The sequence below is a fragment of the Dasypus novemcinctus genome, chromosome 22 (assembly GCF_030445035.2).
Source record: "Dasypus novemcinctus isolate mDasNov1 chromosome 22, mDasNov1.1.hap2, whole genome shotgun sequence".
Taxonomy (NCBI): domain Eukaryota; kingdom Metazoa; phylum Chordata; class Mammalia; order Cingulata; family Dasypodidae; genus Dasypus; species Dasypus novemcinctus.
The window spans coordinates 50,549,342-50,563,799 of NC_080694.1; the positions used below are offsets into that span (position 1 = coordinate 50,549,342).

At 46.7% G+C, this 14,458-nt stretch overlaps 1 protein-coding gene across 3 annotated transcripts in view; it reads left to right on the forward strand.

Moving 5' to 3' along the window:
* KDM1B (lysine demethylase 1B) overlaps positions 1-14,458 on the forward strand; it is a 99,776-nt gene that overhangs the window by 77,574 nt on the left and 7,744 nt on the right. For all 3 annotated transcript variants that reach the window (XM_058285286.2, XM_058285284.1, XM_058285285.2), the window contains 7 exons: positions 1,950-2,126; positions 4,062-4,136; positions 6,133-6,270; positions 7,193-7,364; positions 9,968-10,095; positions 10,950-11,081; positions 11,664-11,738. In XM_058285286.2, the coding sequence (XP_058141269.1) occupies positions 1,950-2,126; positions 4,062-4,136; positions 6,133-6,270; positions 7,193-7,364; positions 9,968-10,095; positions 10,950-11,081; positions 11,664-11,738 (897 nt within the window). The remainder of the gene's footprint in view (positions 1-1,949; positions 2,127-4,061; positions 4,137-6,132; positions 6,271-7,192; positions 7,365-9,967; positions 10,096-10,949; positions 11,082-11,663; positions 11,739-14,458) is intronic.

A 14,458-nucleotide genomic window follows, 5' to 3' on the forward strand; every position in this document is an offset into this window, starting at 1 on the left:
AAGTGTGAGATGGTAGTAGTAAGTTATGGCTCTTAATGCAGTTCATACAAATTATACCTAGATGGGTAGGTAGGTTGGGTAAGGTAGGATTACTCATTTCCTGCCCAGCAGGCTTGAGGTAGGTGCTCAATAAACATTTGCTGAACTGAGCAAGACTGTGGTCAGAATTTCCTGTAAATAAGTTATGAGAAACAGCCTTGGATTCTTTTTTTCCTTGCCTTTCATTTTATTTGACTTTGCAGCTTTACCGATATAAGGGAAGAACCTTATGGAAAAATTCCTGCATTTGTCAGTCTGGATCTATTTTTAATCTTGAATAGGACAGGAGTATTTCTGGTATACATTTAATACTATAGGGTGAAAGCACAAATAGGTCTGCTTTAAAAGAATGAAAAGCTTGACAATGAATTTTTAAGGCTCCATGTATATAAATTTTACTTCCCTTCTGCAGCAGTCCACTCCAGTGTTGTATGTGTTTCTTCTTGAATAATTCAGGTGTTTAATTAGGGTCTGGTCCTGCTGGAAGTTGGTGACCAGAAGTCGAGAAGAGGCCTAGGCTGGGACCTCTGGGTGCCTTTCTCATTTCACAGCCCTGGGCGTTCCTTTTGGGTCTGAACAGATCCTAGGCCAAAGCTGGGGTCAGCAGAGAGGGCAGCGAGCCAGTCCTCAGTGGCCCCCCAGGGCTTACCAGTTGTGGGACTCCCTAGGTTTCTGTAGTGGCCTTTGCTGGGTGGCTTATTACGTCAGGAACGTGCTGTGGTCTGACGCCAAGTGACAGTCATTCTTGAGTGAGGAGACATCGTGATAAAATACAAATTGCTGTATCCTCCTTTGCACCTTACATTTTTTTCTCCACCAGGTGAACTTCCCTTTGTTCTTATTATCTTAGTGATAAATGATGGATTTGAATGATCATGAGAGCTGATTTTTTTCTGATTGCAGGAAAATGCACATAATATAAAATTTACTATTTTAACCAATTTAAAGTGGACGATTTGGAGGTGTTAAGTAATTCAGTGTTGCATCACCATCAGCACTGTCTAGCTCCAGAACTTTTTCATTGCACCAAGAGAAATCCCCAGACCCATTAAGCTCTAAGCTCCCTGGCCCGCCCCCAGTCACTTGCAGCCCCCAGTCTGTGCCTGTTGTGTATTTTAGAAATGGAATCACAGACCATGTGTCCTTTTGCATCTGGTATCTTTCACTTGTTTTCGAGGTTCATCCATGTTGTAACATACCAGAACGTCTTCTCTTTTTATGGCTGAATAATATTCCATGGTATGGCTCCACCACATTTTGTCCATTCATCTGATGATGGACACTTGGGTTGCTTGCACGCTTTGGCTGTTTGAATAGTACTGCGAGCTTCATGTACAAGTGTGTTTTTGTTTGAACACTGTCCTAATCTCCCAGCTGTAATCACAAACTCCGCAAAATGGGTGGCTTAAACAGCAGGAATTTATTGGCTCACAGTCTTGAGGCTGAGAAATCCAAAACGGAGACGTCAGCAAGGCGATGCATCCTCCCTGAGATGGGCACTTGGGGCTGGCCGCGGCAGTCTCGGGGGCTCCTTGGCCTTCCCGTCATGTGGCAGTCCATGAGTCCGTCCACTCCTGCTGCTTCCCCTGGCTTCCTCCTGTCTGAGGTCCCTTCTGTCCGTAAAGGGCTCCAGCAGTTCAGATGAAAGCCCACCCACCTTAACTAAAAACAGCACCTCAAGAGGTCCCGTCCACAGTGGGTTCCCCGCCACGGGAATGAATTAAGATGAAGGACAAGGTCTTTGGGGTTTTTTTCTGGGGATCATAATTCATACCTCCTTTCAGTTCTTCTCAGTATACTCCTGGGAGTAGAACTGCTGAGTCATGTGGTAATTCTGTGATACAAGTTTATGAAAGGCAGAGATTTTGTTGTTAAGTTTTTAAACAGTTTGGTTTTATTTCCAAACACAGGAAGCTCTTACGCCTCAGAAGTGCATCCCTCACATCATTGTTCGGGGCCTTGTGCGCATTCGGTGTGTTCAGGAGGTGGAGAGGATACTTTATTTCATGACGAGAAAAGGTCTGATCAACACAGGCGTGCTGAGCGTCGGTGCCGACCAGCGTCTGCTTCCTAAAGATTACCACAGCGTAGGTGCTGGGGGCTGGCGCCGTCCCTCCACCCCAGGGCTTCCTAAAGATCACCACAGCGTGGGGTGGGTGCCAGGAGCTGGGCTCACTCTGCCCTGTGCTTCCTGAAGATCACCACAGCGTAGGTGCCCTGGTGCTTCCTGAAGATCACCATAGCGTAGGTGCCGGGAGCTGGGCTCACTCCACCCGGTGCTTCCTGAAGATCACCACAGCGTAGGTGCCCTGGTGCTTCCTGAAGATCACCACAGCGTAGGTGCCGGGAGCTGGGCTCACTCCACCCGGTGCTTCCTGAAGATCACCACAGCATAGGTGCCGGGAGCTGGGCTCACTCTGCCCTGTGCTTCCTGAAGATTACCACAGCATAGGTGCCGGGATGGCGCCCAGTCTGCCCCTGTGCTTCCTGAAGATCACCACAGCGTGGGTGCTGGGAGCTGTGCTCACTCTGCCCTGTGCTTCCTGAAGATCACCACAGCATAGGTGCCGGGATGGTGCCCAGTCTGCCCCTGAACTTCCTGAAGATCACCACAGCGTAGGTGCCAGGAGCTGGGCTCACTCTGCCCTGGTGCTTCCTGAAGATCACCACAGCGTAGGTGCCCTGGTGCTTCCTAAAGATCACCACAGCGTGGGTGCTGGGAGCTGGGCTCACTCTACCCCGGTGCTTCCTAAAGATCACCACAGCGTAGGTGCCGGGAGCTGGGCTCACTCTACCCCGGTGCTTCCTAAAGATCACCACAGCGTGGGTGCTGGGAGTTGGGCTCACTCCGCCCTGTGCTTCCTAAAGATCACCACAGCGTAGATGCCAGGATGGCACCCAGTCTGCCCCTGTGCTTCCTAAAGATCACCACAGCGTGGGTGCCAGGAGCTGGTGCTCACTCCGCCCTGTGCTTCCTGAAGATCACCACAGCGTAGGTGCCGGGAGCTGGTGCTCACTCCGCCCTGTGCTTCCTGAAGATCACCACAGCGTAGGTGCCGGGAGCTGGTGCTCACTCCGCCCTGTGCTTCCTGAAGATCACCACAGCATAGGTGCCAGGAGCTGGGCTCACTCCACCCGGTGCTTCCTGAAGATCACCACAGCGTAGGTGCCGGGAGCTGGTGCTCACTCTGCCCCGGTGCTTCCTAAAGATCACCACAGCGTAGGTGCCGAGAGCTGGTGCTCACTCCGCCCTGTGCTTCCTGAAGATCACCACAGCGTAGGTGCCGGGAGCTGGTGCTCACTCTGCCCTGGTGCTTCCTGAAGATCACCACAGCGTAGGTGCCCTGGTGCTTCCTAAAGATCACCACAGCGTGGGTGCCAGGAGCTGGGCTCACTCTGCCCTGTGCTTCCTAAAGATCACCACAGCGTAGGTGCCAGGAGCTGGGCTCGCTCTGCCCTGTGCTTCCTAAAGATCACCACAGCGTAGGTGCCCTGGTGCTTCCTGAAGATCACCACAGCGTAGGTGCCCTGGTGCTTCCTGAAGATCACCACAGCGTGGGTGCCAGGAGCTGGGCTCACTCCACCCAGTGCTTCCTGAAGATCACCACAGCGTGGGTGCTGTGAGCTGGTGCTCACTCCGCCCTGTGCTTCCTGAAGATCACCACAGCGTAGGTGCCGGGAGCTGGCATCGTCCCTCTGCCATCAGGAGGCGCTCGCACATCCCTGGGACCAGTCCTAGTAAAAGGGCTGAGGAAGGATTGAGGAAGCAGGACTGTGGTAGAATATGTTTTTTTTTCCAGAGGAGAAATCAAGAGTTAATTCCCTAAACTGTAGAAAAAGAGGAGTGGGTTGTTTAAGACAAATGATACCATACGCGTCCTTTAGGAAAATGTCTAAAGACATCAAGGAGATGTAGATAAACCCCCCTGCTTGGCAGCTAGTATCTTTCACGACTAGTGAAATGACATTTGTTGTTATTGCTCTGATTGGACTTTTGTTCCTTTTTTTACTTGTTCTTGAAGAAATCGGTCATCGTGGTTGGGGCAGGGCCAGCAGGATTAGCAGCGGCGAGGCAACTGCATAACTTTGGAATTAAGGTAAGATTTGGGACACAGGCAGAAACATAGAGTTCATTACCTTTGGTCCATATTTTCTAAAACTTAAAAACCAGTTCCTTATTTTAGTGAAGAATGCTAAATACCTCTTTGCAGGTGATCACAGAAAAGACAAGTTTTCTTCGTTAGTTGAATAAAACCCTATCTACATCTTGTATTACATTAGATTGCTGCAAAATAGACATATCAGGTTGGATTTGTAGGATATGGCCTTACATTTTGAAATATTTTCTTTGTGGTATTGAGCGATGAAGTGTTTTAATTGTCTATTTAATTGTCTATTTAGGTATTGGGGCAGAGTTTAGTTTTTTTGTTTGTTTTTCACTCGCTTCTACTTGGCTACAGGAAGATACTAATATCCCAAGTCTAGGGAGGCCTTAAAGTTTGGCCTTCCTTTTTTACTAAAAAGACGCTGGAAATAGATGCTTCTGTGTTAATTAATAGGGTGGGGAAGATAGACCCACACGTCTTAGCGCTCCTAGGTGGAGAAATAAGTAATCGAGGTCTGAGGGAGAAAAGTGTTTGAAGGACCCTTTTCCTGTCCCTCGACTCTTGCCAGCGCAGACGCCCCCCGTCCCCCGACTGGTTGGGAAAAGAGCAGAACCTGAGAGACGGTGAACTTGGGGAGCGTCTTCCTCCCCTCCTCCTCCTCGATGATGATTATACCTGGGTTTTTAGATTTTTGTGTTTTATTTTTATTTTTAAGTAATTTCAAAGTGCCAGGGACCCTCTCCTTGAGCAGTTTAAAGTGGAGCCTCTGGCCGTGCACGGAGGAGAGCTGACACCGTCGATGCAGCTGCAGGGGTAGCACTCTGCGCCCAGCAGTGAGGAGACGCCCCTGCCCGCCCAGGGTGGAAATGTGGAGGAGACGGAAGAGCCCCTGAGGGACCAGCCAGCTTAGGTGCGGCCATGAGGTCCTGCCTCCGCAGAGCGGCCTGGGACGTTTCTTTAAAGAAATAGTCATACCTTGAGGAAGTTAAGGTCTGCTTGCAAAGCTAAAGGAATTTTGCTACAGATGTAGATTGATACTTCATAGGGAAATAGAAAAATCACCTCTTTAACCCTCTTTTTTTTTAATTTAAGATTTATTTTTATTTCTCTCCCCTGCCCCCCTGCCCCTGTTGTCTGCTCTCTGTGTCCATTCGCTGTGTGTTCTTCTGTGTCCGCTTCTGTTCTTGTCAGCGGCGTGAGAATCTGTGTCTCTTTTTGTTGTGAAATCTTGCTGCGTCAGCTCTCTGTGTGTGCGGCGCCATTCCTGAGCAGGCTGCCCTTTTTTCACACTGGGCGGCTCTCCTTGTGGGGAGCACTCCTTGCATGTGGGGCTCCCCTACGTGGGGGACACCCCTGTGTGGCAGGGCACTCCTTGTGTGCGGCAGCACTGCACGTGGGCCAGCTCATCAGGTGGGTTAGGAGGCCCTGGGTTTGAACCCTGGACCTCCCATGTGGTAGGTGGATGCTCTATCAGTTGAGCCACATCTGCTTTCCTAACCCTCTTTTTAATACTGCTTTTTAATTTATAGAATGTTATTTAATAAAAGCTTTCAAAATGTATTTCATGTGCTAGTTCATCAGACAAAACATATCTCAAACAAAACATATTGGTAAAAATCTTAACCTACAGTCCACAAAAAGGAAGAGAGAAGACATCGTGGCATGCAGAAATCCTTACCTAGAAAAGACTTTATGGTGCCTATTTATGCACATAGAGCTTGCCACACATTTCTTTAAAAGTAAGCTTCTCTGGGAAATGTAAAGTCTGAGGGACTAGCCCCCTCAGTTACTCATTGCTGAAATCTGGATTGTTGGTTTTTTAGCATCTCCTCTGCCTTCTGTCCACGCTGCTGCTTTTTAAAGTCCTTTCTTAGTAATATAAGAAATGTGCCAACTGTGGAGCTTGTTTAACAGTGTCATCCTTTGTCTATCAATGCATTTGTTCTAACTCTTCTATCCTGTTTGGCTTCCCTAATTGTCTTCCTAGGTGACTGTCCTAGAAGCCAAAGACAGAATTGGTGGCCGAGTATGGGATGATAAATCTTTTAAAGGTGTCACCGTTGGAAGAGGAGCTCAGATCGTCAATGGCTGCGTCAACAACCCAGTAGCACTGATGTGTGAGCAAGTGGGTCTCCTGGAGATTTGTTTTGTAGATAGAGAAAAGAAAAGTTGTCTCAGTTTGCTTGTGTATAATATTAATATACTTCTAAATCAGATAATACACAACCACCCCAGAATGATTTCTTGCCTCTCTCTCCCCTCTACAAAGTAGATAACAACAATTAAAATTCTAAGAAGGCAGAAGTAGAGCACTTACAAGATTAATTTTTCCCTTTTCCCAAGAGCTTTCATTTTATTTGCAGTATTTGTGTATTACTTGCTGGCCACTCTGTTAGCTCATTGTTTTAGGGTTGCCAGATTTAGCAAATAAAAATACAGGATGTCCAATTAAATTTGCAATGCAGCTGAACAACAAATAGTCTTTAACATATTACAAATATGTCCCCAGTATTATTTGGACATACTTATACTAAGACATTATTCGATGTTTATCTGAAATCTGAATTTAACGGGGCATCCTTGCATCTGGCAACCCTACGTAGTTTCTTTGACAACCTAGCAGGCCCATGTTTTTTCCCTGAAATACTGACGGGTAGTGGATTTGGTTTCACCTTCTGCTGTGTATGTGTGTTGTGTGTCCATCCACATGGGAGCCCACAGAGGAGGGAGACTGTCAGAGCAGGGAGAGGCGGGGCACGGCGCTAGGGTTGGAAATGTGGTACATACTGGCTGACCAGCCACGCGGGCATGGCCTGGAAGCACCTGCTGTCTCCCTTATCGTCCATGACACCGAGGTCTCATTTAGATTTCGTGCTGTTTTTCCACTGCCTGTCTTTGCTGCCATTCCCCATTAAGCATATTTAGCTTTATTTTTTGAGGGGTACTAGACCATTTTCTCCATGAGAGCTCTGTCTGATTTCAGCTTAGAACCTGTAAATACTTTTTCCAAGGAAAATTTTCACCTTCTTATTCTTATTATTTTAAAGCTTGGCATCAGCATGCATAAATTTGGAGAAAGATGTGACTTAATTCAGGAAGGTGGAAGAATAACTGACCCCACTATTGACAAGCGCATGGATTTTCATTTTAATGCTCTCTTGGATGTTGTCTCTGAGTGGAGGAAGGATAAGACTCAGCTCCAAGATGTCCCTTTAGGAGGTATGGGGAGAACGGTCTCTGATTGTTCCATCGTAGTCTTTCTAAAATAAGCCTGGCGGATGCACAGGGGCAGCCTTGAGGCGCCACCCGTGGACCGGCGCGTTCTGCAGACCATCCCCCCAGTTCTTGGCAGAGGGTGCTTGGGACTTTCTCGGGGAACCTCAGATGCTTGTGCGTGTGTCCACACACACACAGGAACCTTACTTTACGTAAAAACGGGCGTTTTAAGAAGTTATTTCGCTGTGTAATTTTACATTTCCCAGGGGAGCTGACTTTTAAAGAAACATGTGGTAAGCTCTAGGCAAAAGAGTCACCCCATAAAGTCTTTTCTAGTTAAGGGTTTCTGCATGCCAGGATTTCCTCTCCTTTTTTGTGAGCCGTAGGTTAAAGTTTTTTCCATTATATTTTAAGAATGTAACAATGTATATTATAATTTAAGAGTGTTAATTCTCATGCTCTCTACCTTTGGGTACTTAAGCGGGGATTATACCACAACTCTTTAGAAAACTTGACACTTTTTTAATGGCTTATTCCTGTGGGGGTGCTGGAGAGCCAAGATTTTACTATGCTGCTGCTTAAATTGGTATTTAACTTGTAATTTTATTAGCTGGAGACATTCACCTGTAGCTCTTGGAGGCATGCTGGAGTTCCTTAAAGGGTGAACACTTGAACTCAATTTGCAAGATGCTGATTTGCTTCAACTCTCTATTTCTTTGCAAGGGTTCTCAAGCACTGGTCCTGCCAGAGTCCCCCTCCCAATGGGCTGAACTTCTCAGCAGCAGGACTGTCCAGCTCTTCTTTGGCCCCTTTCCTTGCCCCTCTCCAAACTACCTCAGCCCACTCCCTCCAAGAGCTTGAGCCATTCTCAATGCCCTTATTCTAACTCCTTAGCATCATGGGACTACTACAGAGACTTGGCAGGTGGACGGGGATCTCATAATGTGATGTCAGATTCTCTGGAGTCGAGAGCAGCTGTTAGGCTGGCTTGTCGGATCTTCTCAGAATTTGGTTACTGTTTTTGCACATGTGTCACAATCTCTGGATGGAGTTTTCTTTACGGTTCTCTCAGAGTCACCATATTTAACAGTTAATAATGCTCTTTGTCTCAGCCTTACTTGAAAAAAGTGAAGGGAGGGTCAGCAATACTTACTGTGTAAGTGGTTGTTTCATATTATTAATATTTCTCAGAAAGCCTTAATGTTAGTACATCCATCTCCTCATAGAAGGTTAAAGTTGCATCCTGCCTGTCAGTATCTCAGCTCTCTGAGATCTCACCTAGTTGGCACATGGCTGAGGAACCCAGAATGTAAGTACTGAGGGGCTAGATGTAGTTTCACAAAGCATGAATGCTAAACTTCTGAATATTATGTACCTAGAAACCACATTGAACCTATTTATAGGTAATTTTAGATACTGCTTTAGCCCTCACCAAAACCTGCAGGACATGGGTGTAGACATTATATTTTGGGGGAAGAATGAAACGGCTGAATGTGATGGAAAAAAAATTAAAAAGCTCAGTAGTTGAAGGGCAAAAGTCTGATCCTCATCCCGAGGTTCCTTGGACAGCTCCGTGTTACAGTGTAGTATGAGACTTGGCAATTTTAATGAGAATCTTGAGTTGCCCAAAAAGCTAAATGATACGCAGTTGTTTCTGGTCAAGCAAGTGCAGCATACTTTAAAGAAACTGAGTCTGAAACGTGTGTTGGAATGTCATCACTGCGAAGGTTCCAAAGAAGAAACCTGTCCTAAGATGCTTATAATTAGTCAGACGTGAGGCCAGAATCGAAGACAATAGTTGGAACTCCGTCACCGGGCTGTATGTACAGTGAGAAGTTCCATCTGAAGGGGGTGGGTGAGAGCTGGGTAAAGGAGAGTGAGTCCTGAGGCTGGCCGTGCCCGGGCGATGTTGGGCTGGAAGGGATGGACGGGTGTGGGGTGTGGGAGGACTTTCGATGAGGGAGAGTGGTGGTAGCAACACCGGCAGATCCTGGAACTGACCAGAAAAGGCTTCAGCAGCAGAGCCTTATGTAGGAAGGTGGTAGTAGCTCCCTATAGAAAGATGCAAATGGGCCAGCGTGATGAGGCTGTGGTTTTGGGCGTTTATTACCCAGACAGTAGGGAACCAGTAATTAAAAGTATTGAGTCAGAGGGCTGAGGTGATGGATGCCCCAAATGGGATGGTTTATAGGTCTTAGTTGAGGCGAGATGTTAGAAGACCTTGACTGTATGGTGGAGGTGGGCTGGGCAGGAAGTGTGATCCTGTGTGTGTGTGAATCTGCATAGTGACGTGTAGGAGGTACTTTTCCTGTATCTTGAGCAAAAGAAGAAACAGTTTTTAAACTAATTCAGAAATGAAACATTTTTGAGGCTCTAGAACCTACCTAACTTGGTTAAGTTTTTAATTCCCGAAAGAAATCTTACCAAGATGCCCTTTTCCTCGCCGCCCCCCTCTCCCCCAGTTTACTTGGGAAAGCACTTGGGAAGTTTTGCCTTTGGTGGGTGGAGGAGGATGAAAGCAGCGGATAAGGAAAGGGAGACTCATGTTAAAGCTTGTTTGTTTGTTTTCCTTTCTCTCTCCCTGCTTTGTTACATTCCCATTACAGAAAAGATAGAGGAGATCTACAAAGCTTTCATTAAGGAATCTGGGATCCAGTTCAGTGAGCTGGAAGAACAGGTGCTTCAGTTTCACCTCAGCAACCTGGAGTACGCCTGCGGCAGCAGCCTCCACCAGGTGGGCTCCGGTGGGGGAAGCAGGTGCTTTGAGACTGTTTGCTTCGTGATGTGTGGGACGTGTGCGTCCTGATACTGAAATGAGGCTGGTTTGGAGAAACCGGAAGGAACGGTTCTGCTGCTTAAAAGTGTGAACACAGACTTTTTAAAGCACTGGAAACCCTTCTTCACAGGAAGCCTGTGAGGAATCTCAGTATGTGAAATGGAACCAAGAGGGGCTGTTGGGCTGGCTTGGGGTCCCAGAACGTGTGCTTTCAGCTCCCCCCTCCGCTGCCCTCCACAGAGGCCTTGAATCACTTCTCAGAGCCATAGAATCTGTTTGAAAACACTGTTCTCTAGAAACTGAAGTCTAGTACCCTGGCAATTCCAGTCTGTTTATCATGTTAAAATAAATTTAAATTTGCATAACTCATTTAACCTACAGTGATTTCAATATTCATAGGTTCTATATTTTGAATAGAAATGCTGTGGGTAACTCATGTAATTTTTCTTCCTCAGGGCCTCTCTTGTTTCCATTTGCTTCCTCAACATTGGAATTACATTGTTTTCCCAAAATCATATTTCAGCCTCCAGAGTTTCCAGACTGAAGACAAATAGTTGGCATATTTATATCTGGAGTTCATGAAATTCAGTCTCACTCTAATTTGCCATGGTTGTTGGTCTACAAAGTCAACTTCTATTTTTATCAAGCACTAGTTCCCACAGCGGTGCCCGATGGCCTCCTCTCCTCCATCGGTGGCGTCGGCCTTCGCGCCGGTAGCCCTGCCCCTCCAGCCTTGCGTGGCTCTTCCCCCACTGAGCTCCTTGGCCCACAGCCGCGGACTGTGCGCCCCCAGCCTCTCCTGTCGTCCCCAGGTGTCTGCTCGCTCCTGGGACCACAACGAGTTCTTTGCGCAGTTTGCTGGGGATCACACGCTCCTCACCCCGGGGTACTCTGCGATAGTGGACAAGCTGGCTGAAGGACTCGACATTCGGCTCAAATCTCCAGTGAGTATCAGCAGGGGTGGGAGGTCTGGCCTTGCCCTGTGGAGGGGCATGAACTCTGGGCATGTGCATTCCACGGGAGCCCAGGGTGTGCTTTGGTATCGGAGCCCGCGACGGCTAGGACTCCTGTGGCAGAGTGGAAGCCGGGACCCAGTGGCCTTCCTCACGTCAGGTCGCTGCTGCTTTGGAAACAGTAGTGGCACCAGTGCACCTTCATTAGTAATGCAGTGTTCAGTCTACTGCTTAAAAAGTTGCTCACAACCTGCCTGACCCAACGCAGTTATTTTCGCTTTAAAATTTTCCCTTCACATCTTTGTATCTAAGTATTTGTAAATTGTACATCTCCGTGATCTTAGAGGCATTCATTTCTGTATTTCACTGTACACTGTATTCTGAAGGTTTTCCATGTTCTGACAGTGTTTATAAATTTCAGCGGCTGAGTGAAAGTTCTGAGTGAGGCTCTAACTGTCGTTTAGCCCTCTGAACGCCTTGGGGACATCCAGTCACGAGGCTGCAGTTGGGAAGGGTCCTGGATCACAAGGTTCCAGCCCTGGTTTCACCCCCATCGTTGTTTTCCTTGAGCAGGTACAGAGTATTGACTATTCAGGAGAAGAAGTACAAGTTACCACTTCAGATGGCACAAGGAACACAGCACAGAAGGTACGTGGTGGGTTCCTCTGGGACAGAGCCCCTCGCCGCCAGGAGCCTGGGGGCCCAGGGAGAGTCTTCCCCCCCGGGCACTTTGCCTTTAGCAATCCACCTAGGCTGTTGTTTGATCTCTGCCTTTATGCATGATTAAGTGTAGATGGGCAAACCTGACTTAATCTAATACTGTATGTACATTCATGGCAGATGTTTCTCTCTAAAGTATTTTTCAAAGTGTGGTTTTTTGAGAAAGAAAAAGAATTCCTTGATCAAATACATTTGGGAAGTACTGTATACTACATTCTATCCTTAGGGTTAATATGAGCATATTAAAGGCTCTGAGAAGGCCTGCATTAAATTAATCTATTTAGTTTGCTTAGCTAAGTGCTTTCCAAGTTTGTCTTTTTTTTTTTTTAAACCATGGAACCATTTTTCCAATAAGCCAGCTTTTGTGTTTTCATTCTGAACTGCCGTTAAGTACTTTTATATAATTAAAATTTTTTTGTAGACCGCTTTAGTGGCTGCTTCTGAATCTAAGCCTGGAATCACACCGAGATAGCTATACTAGTGAAGGACAAGGGGCTTACCTGGATCGGGGTGTGGGGTGGACAAACCTTGTGAGTTTTAGTTATGTGACAAGTGATGACCAAAAAGTGTCATTGATAAACTATCACTAGTTCCTAGAAGAGTGGTATTTTCTACTTTTCCAGTATTTGAAATCTGTTTGACGGTCCTTGATAGAGAAATAAGGACTGCGTGACAAACGGGAAGGACGGGCCCGGAGGCTGAGGCCGGCTCTGAATCTTCTTGTTAGTCTGTTTTTTCTTTACTAACTAAAGCTACCGCTGCCAGCTGGCTGAGTCTGGACCAGCTGCAGTTCTCAATCCTCACTGCCCGTTAGAATCACCTGGAAGGTGCTAAAAACGGTGCCTCCAGAGAGCCTTGTGGACTTGGTCTGGCCACAGCCACCCAAGTGATTCTCGTGTCCAGCTGGGGTGGGGTGCCACAGAGCTCCAGTGTCCTTCCCTGAAGCCCCAGGTGAGAATAAGGCTCATGGTGAGGGTTCTTACACTGTCGCTCGGCGGTTCCACCCCTGGTACTTCGTGGCTCTGCCTCTTGGCACCCAGGGGAACACGCTAGTTGTGCTCCCGCTGCTGAGTTACCCTGGCCAGGTCTACTTACTCCCCTTCCTCTGTAGAAGTGCCAGAGAGCAGGACGGGGTTTCAGGCTGCTTTGCTTTTGTTTTTTAAAGATTTATTTTTTATTTATTCCCCCCCCCCCCCCCCCCCCGCCCATTGTCTGCTCTCTCTGTCCATTCGCTGTGTGTTCTTCTGTGCCCACTTGTATTCTTGTCAGTGGCACGGGAATCTGTGTTTCTTTTTGTTGCGTCATCTTGTTGTGTCAGCTCTCCGTGTGTGTGGCACCATTCCTGGGCAGGCTGCGCTCTTATCGCACAGGGCGGCTCTCCTTATGGGGCGCACTCCTTGCATGTGGGGCTCCCCTATAGGGGGGACACCCCTGCATGGCACGGCACTCCTTGTGCGCATCAGCACTGCCCGTGGGCCAGCTCCACACGGGTCAGGAGACCGGGGTTTGAACCGAGGACCTCCCATAGGGTAGGTGGACACTATCAGTTGAGCCACATCTGCTTCCCTTCAGGCTGCTTTTCAAAGCCTGCTTTGACATGTTCAGAGCAAACATTTTTGGTGTGTGTGTGATTTTTTTTTTGGGTGGGGGGTGTTCTTTTTTAAAGTAACAGCTTTATCGAAATATAATGTGCATATTACACAGATACTATATAATCCATTCATCTAAAGTGTATAATGCAGTGGTTTTTAAAATATGCAGAGTTGGGCAATAATCAACACAATCAATTTTAGAACATTTTTATCACCCAGCCCGGTGAGCAGTCACTCACCATGGGCCAGTCCCAGTGCTCTCTGCCCTTGGCGGCCACTAATCGACTTGATGTTGGTGTGGACGTGCCTGTTCTGGACATTGCACGTGAAGGGAATTCACACAACATACGGTGTTTTGTACCTGACTTCTTTCACTTAGCTAACATTTTCTAGGTTCATCCATGTTAAAGCATGTATTAGGACTTCATTCATTTTCATAAATCAGTTTTCAGTGCAATAAAATATATACCACAAAATTTCCCTTTTTTTTCACTTTTATTAGAGAAGTTGTGGTTTTACAGAACAATCATGCATAAAATCCAGAATTCCCATACACCTCCCCACCACCACCACTTTGCATTAGTGTGGAATATGTGTTAAAATTGATAGCACATTTTTATACTTGTACTGTTAAAGTCTATGGTTTAATTTAAGGTTTGCCGTGTAGTGTAGCTTACTTCCATGAAGTTGTAAAAAATTTTTGTTCAGTTATATATAATCTAATATTTCCTCTTTTAATCATATTCAGATACATATTTTAGTGTAAAGCAAAGCAAATATTTTTATTTTAGTGGTAGCTAGCGTACATCATACCGTTTGAATCGGTAACCCAAAGATTTCCAACTCCTGTGATGCCCTGATAGACCTTTGGCAAACTAGATCAGTCCAGGCTGCTGCTGCTAGCAGGGCGTGCTTATGTCACTTGCCTGTTCACTTACCTAAGCTCATGTGTTTTTGAAAGCGTTTCTGTTATTTAGAAAACAAGGTAAGAATCTAGATTTTGTTTCCTTGTAGTTTTTATATTTGCAACAGGGTAAATGTATTTTTGTGTTTTGG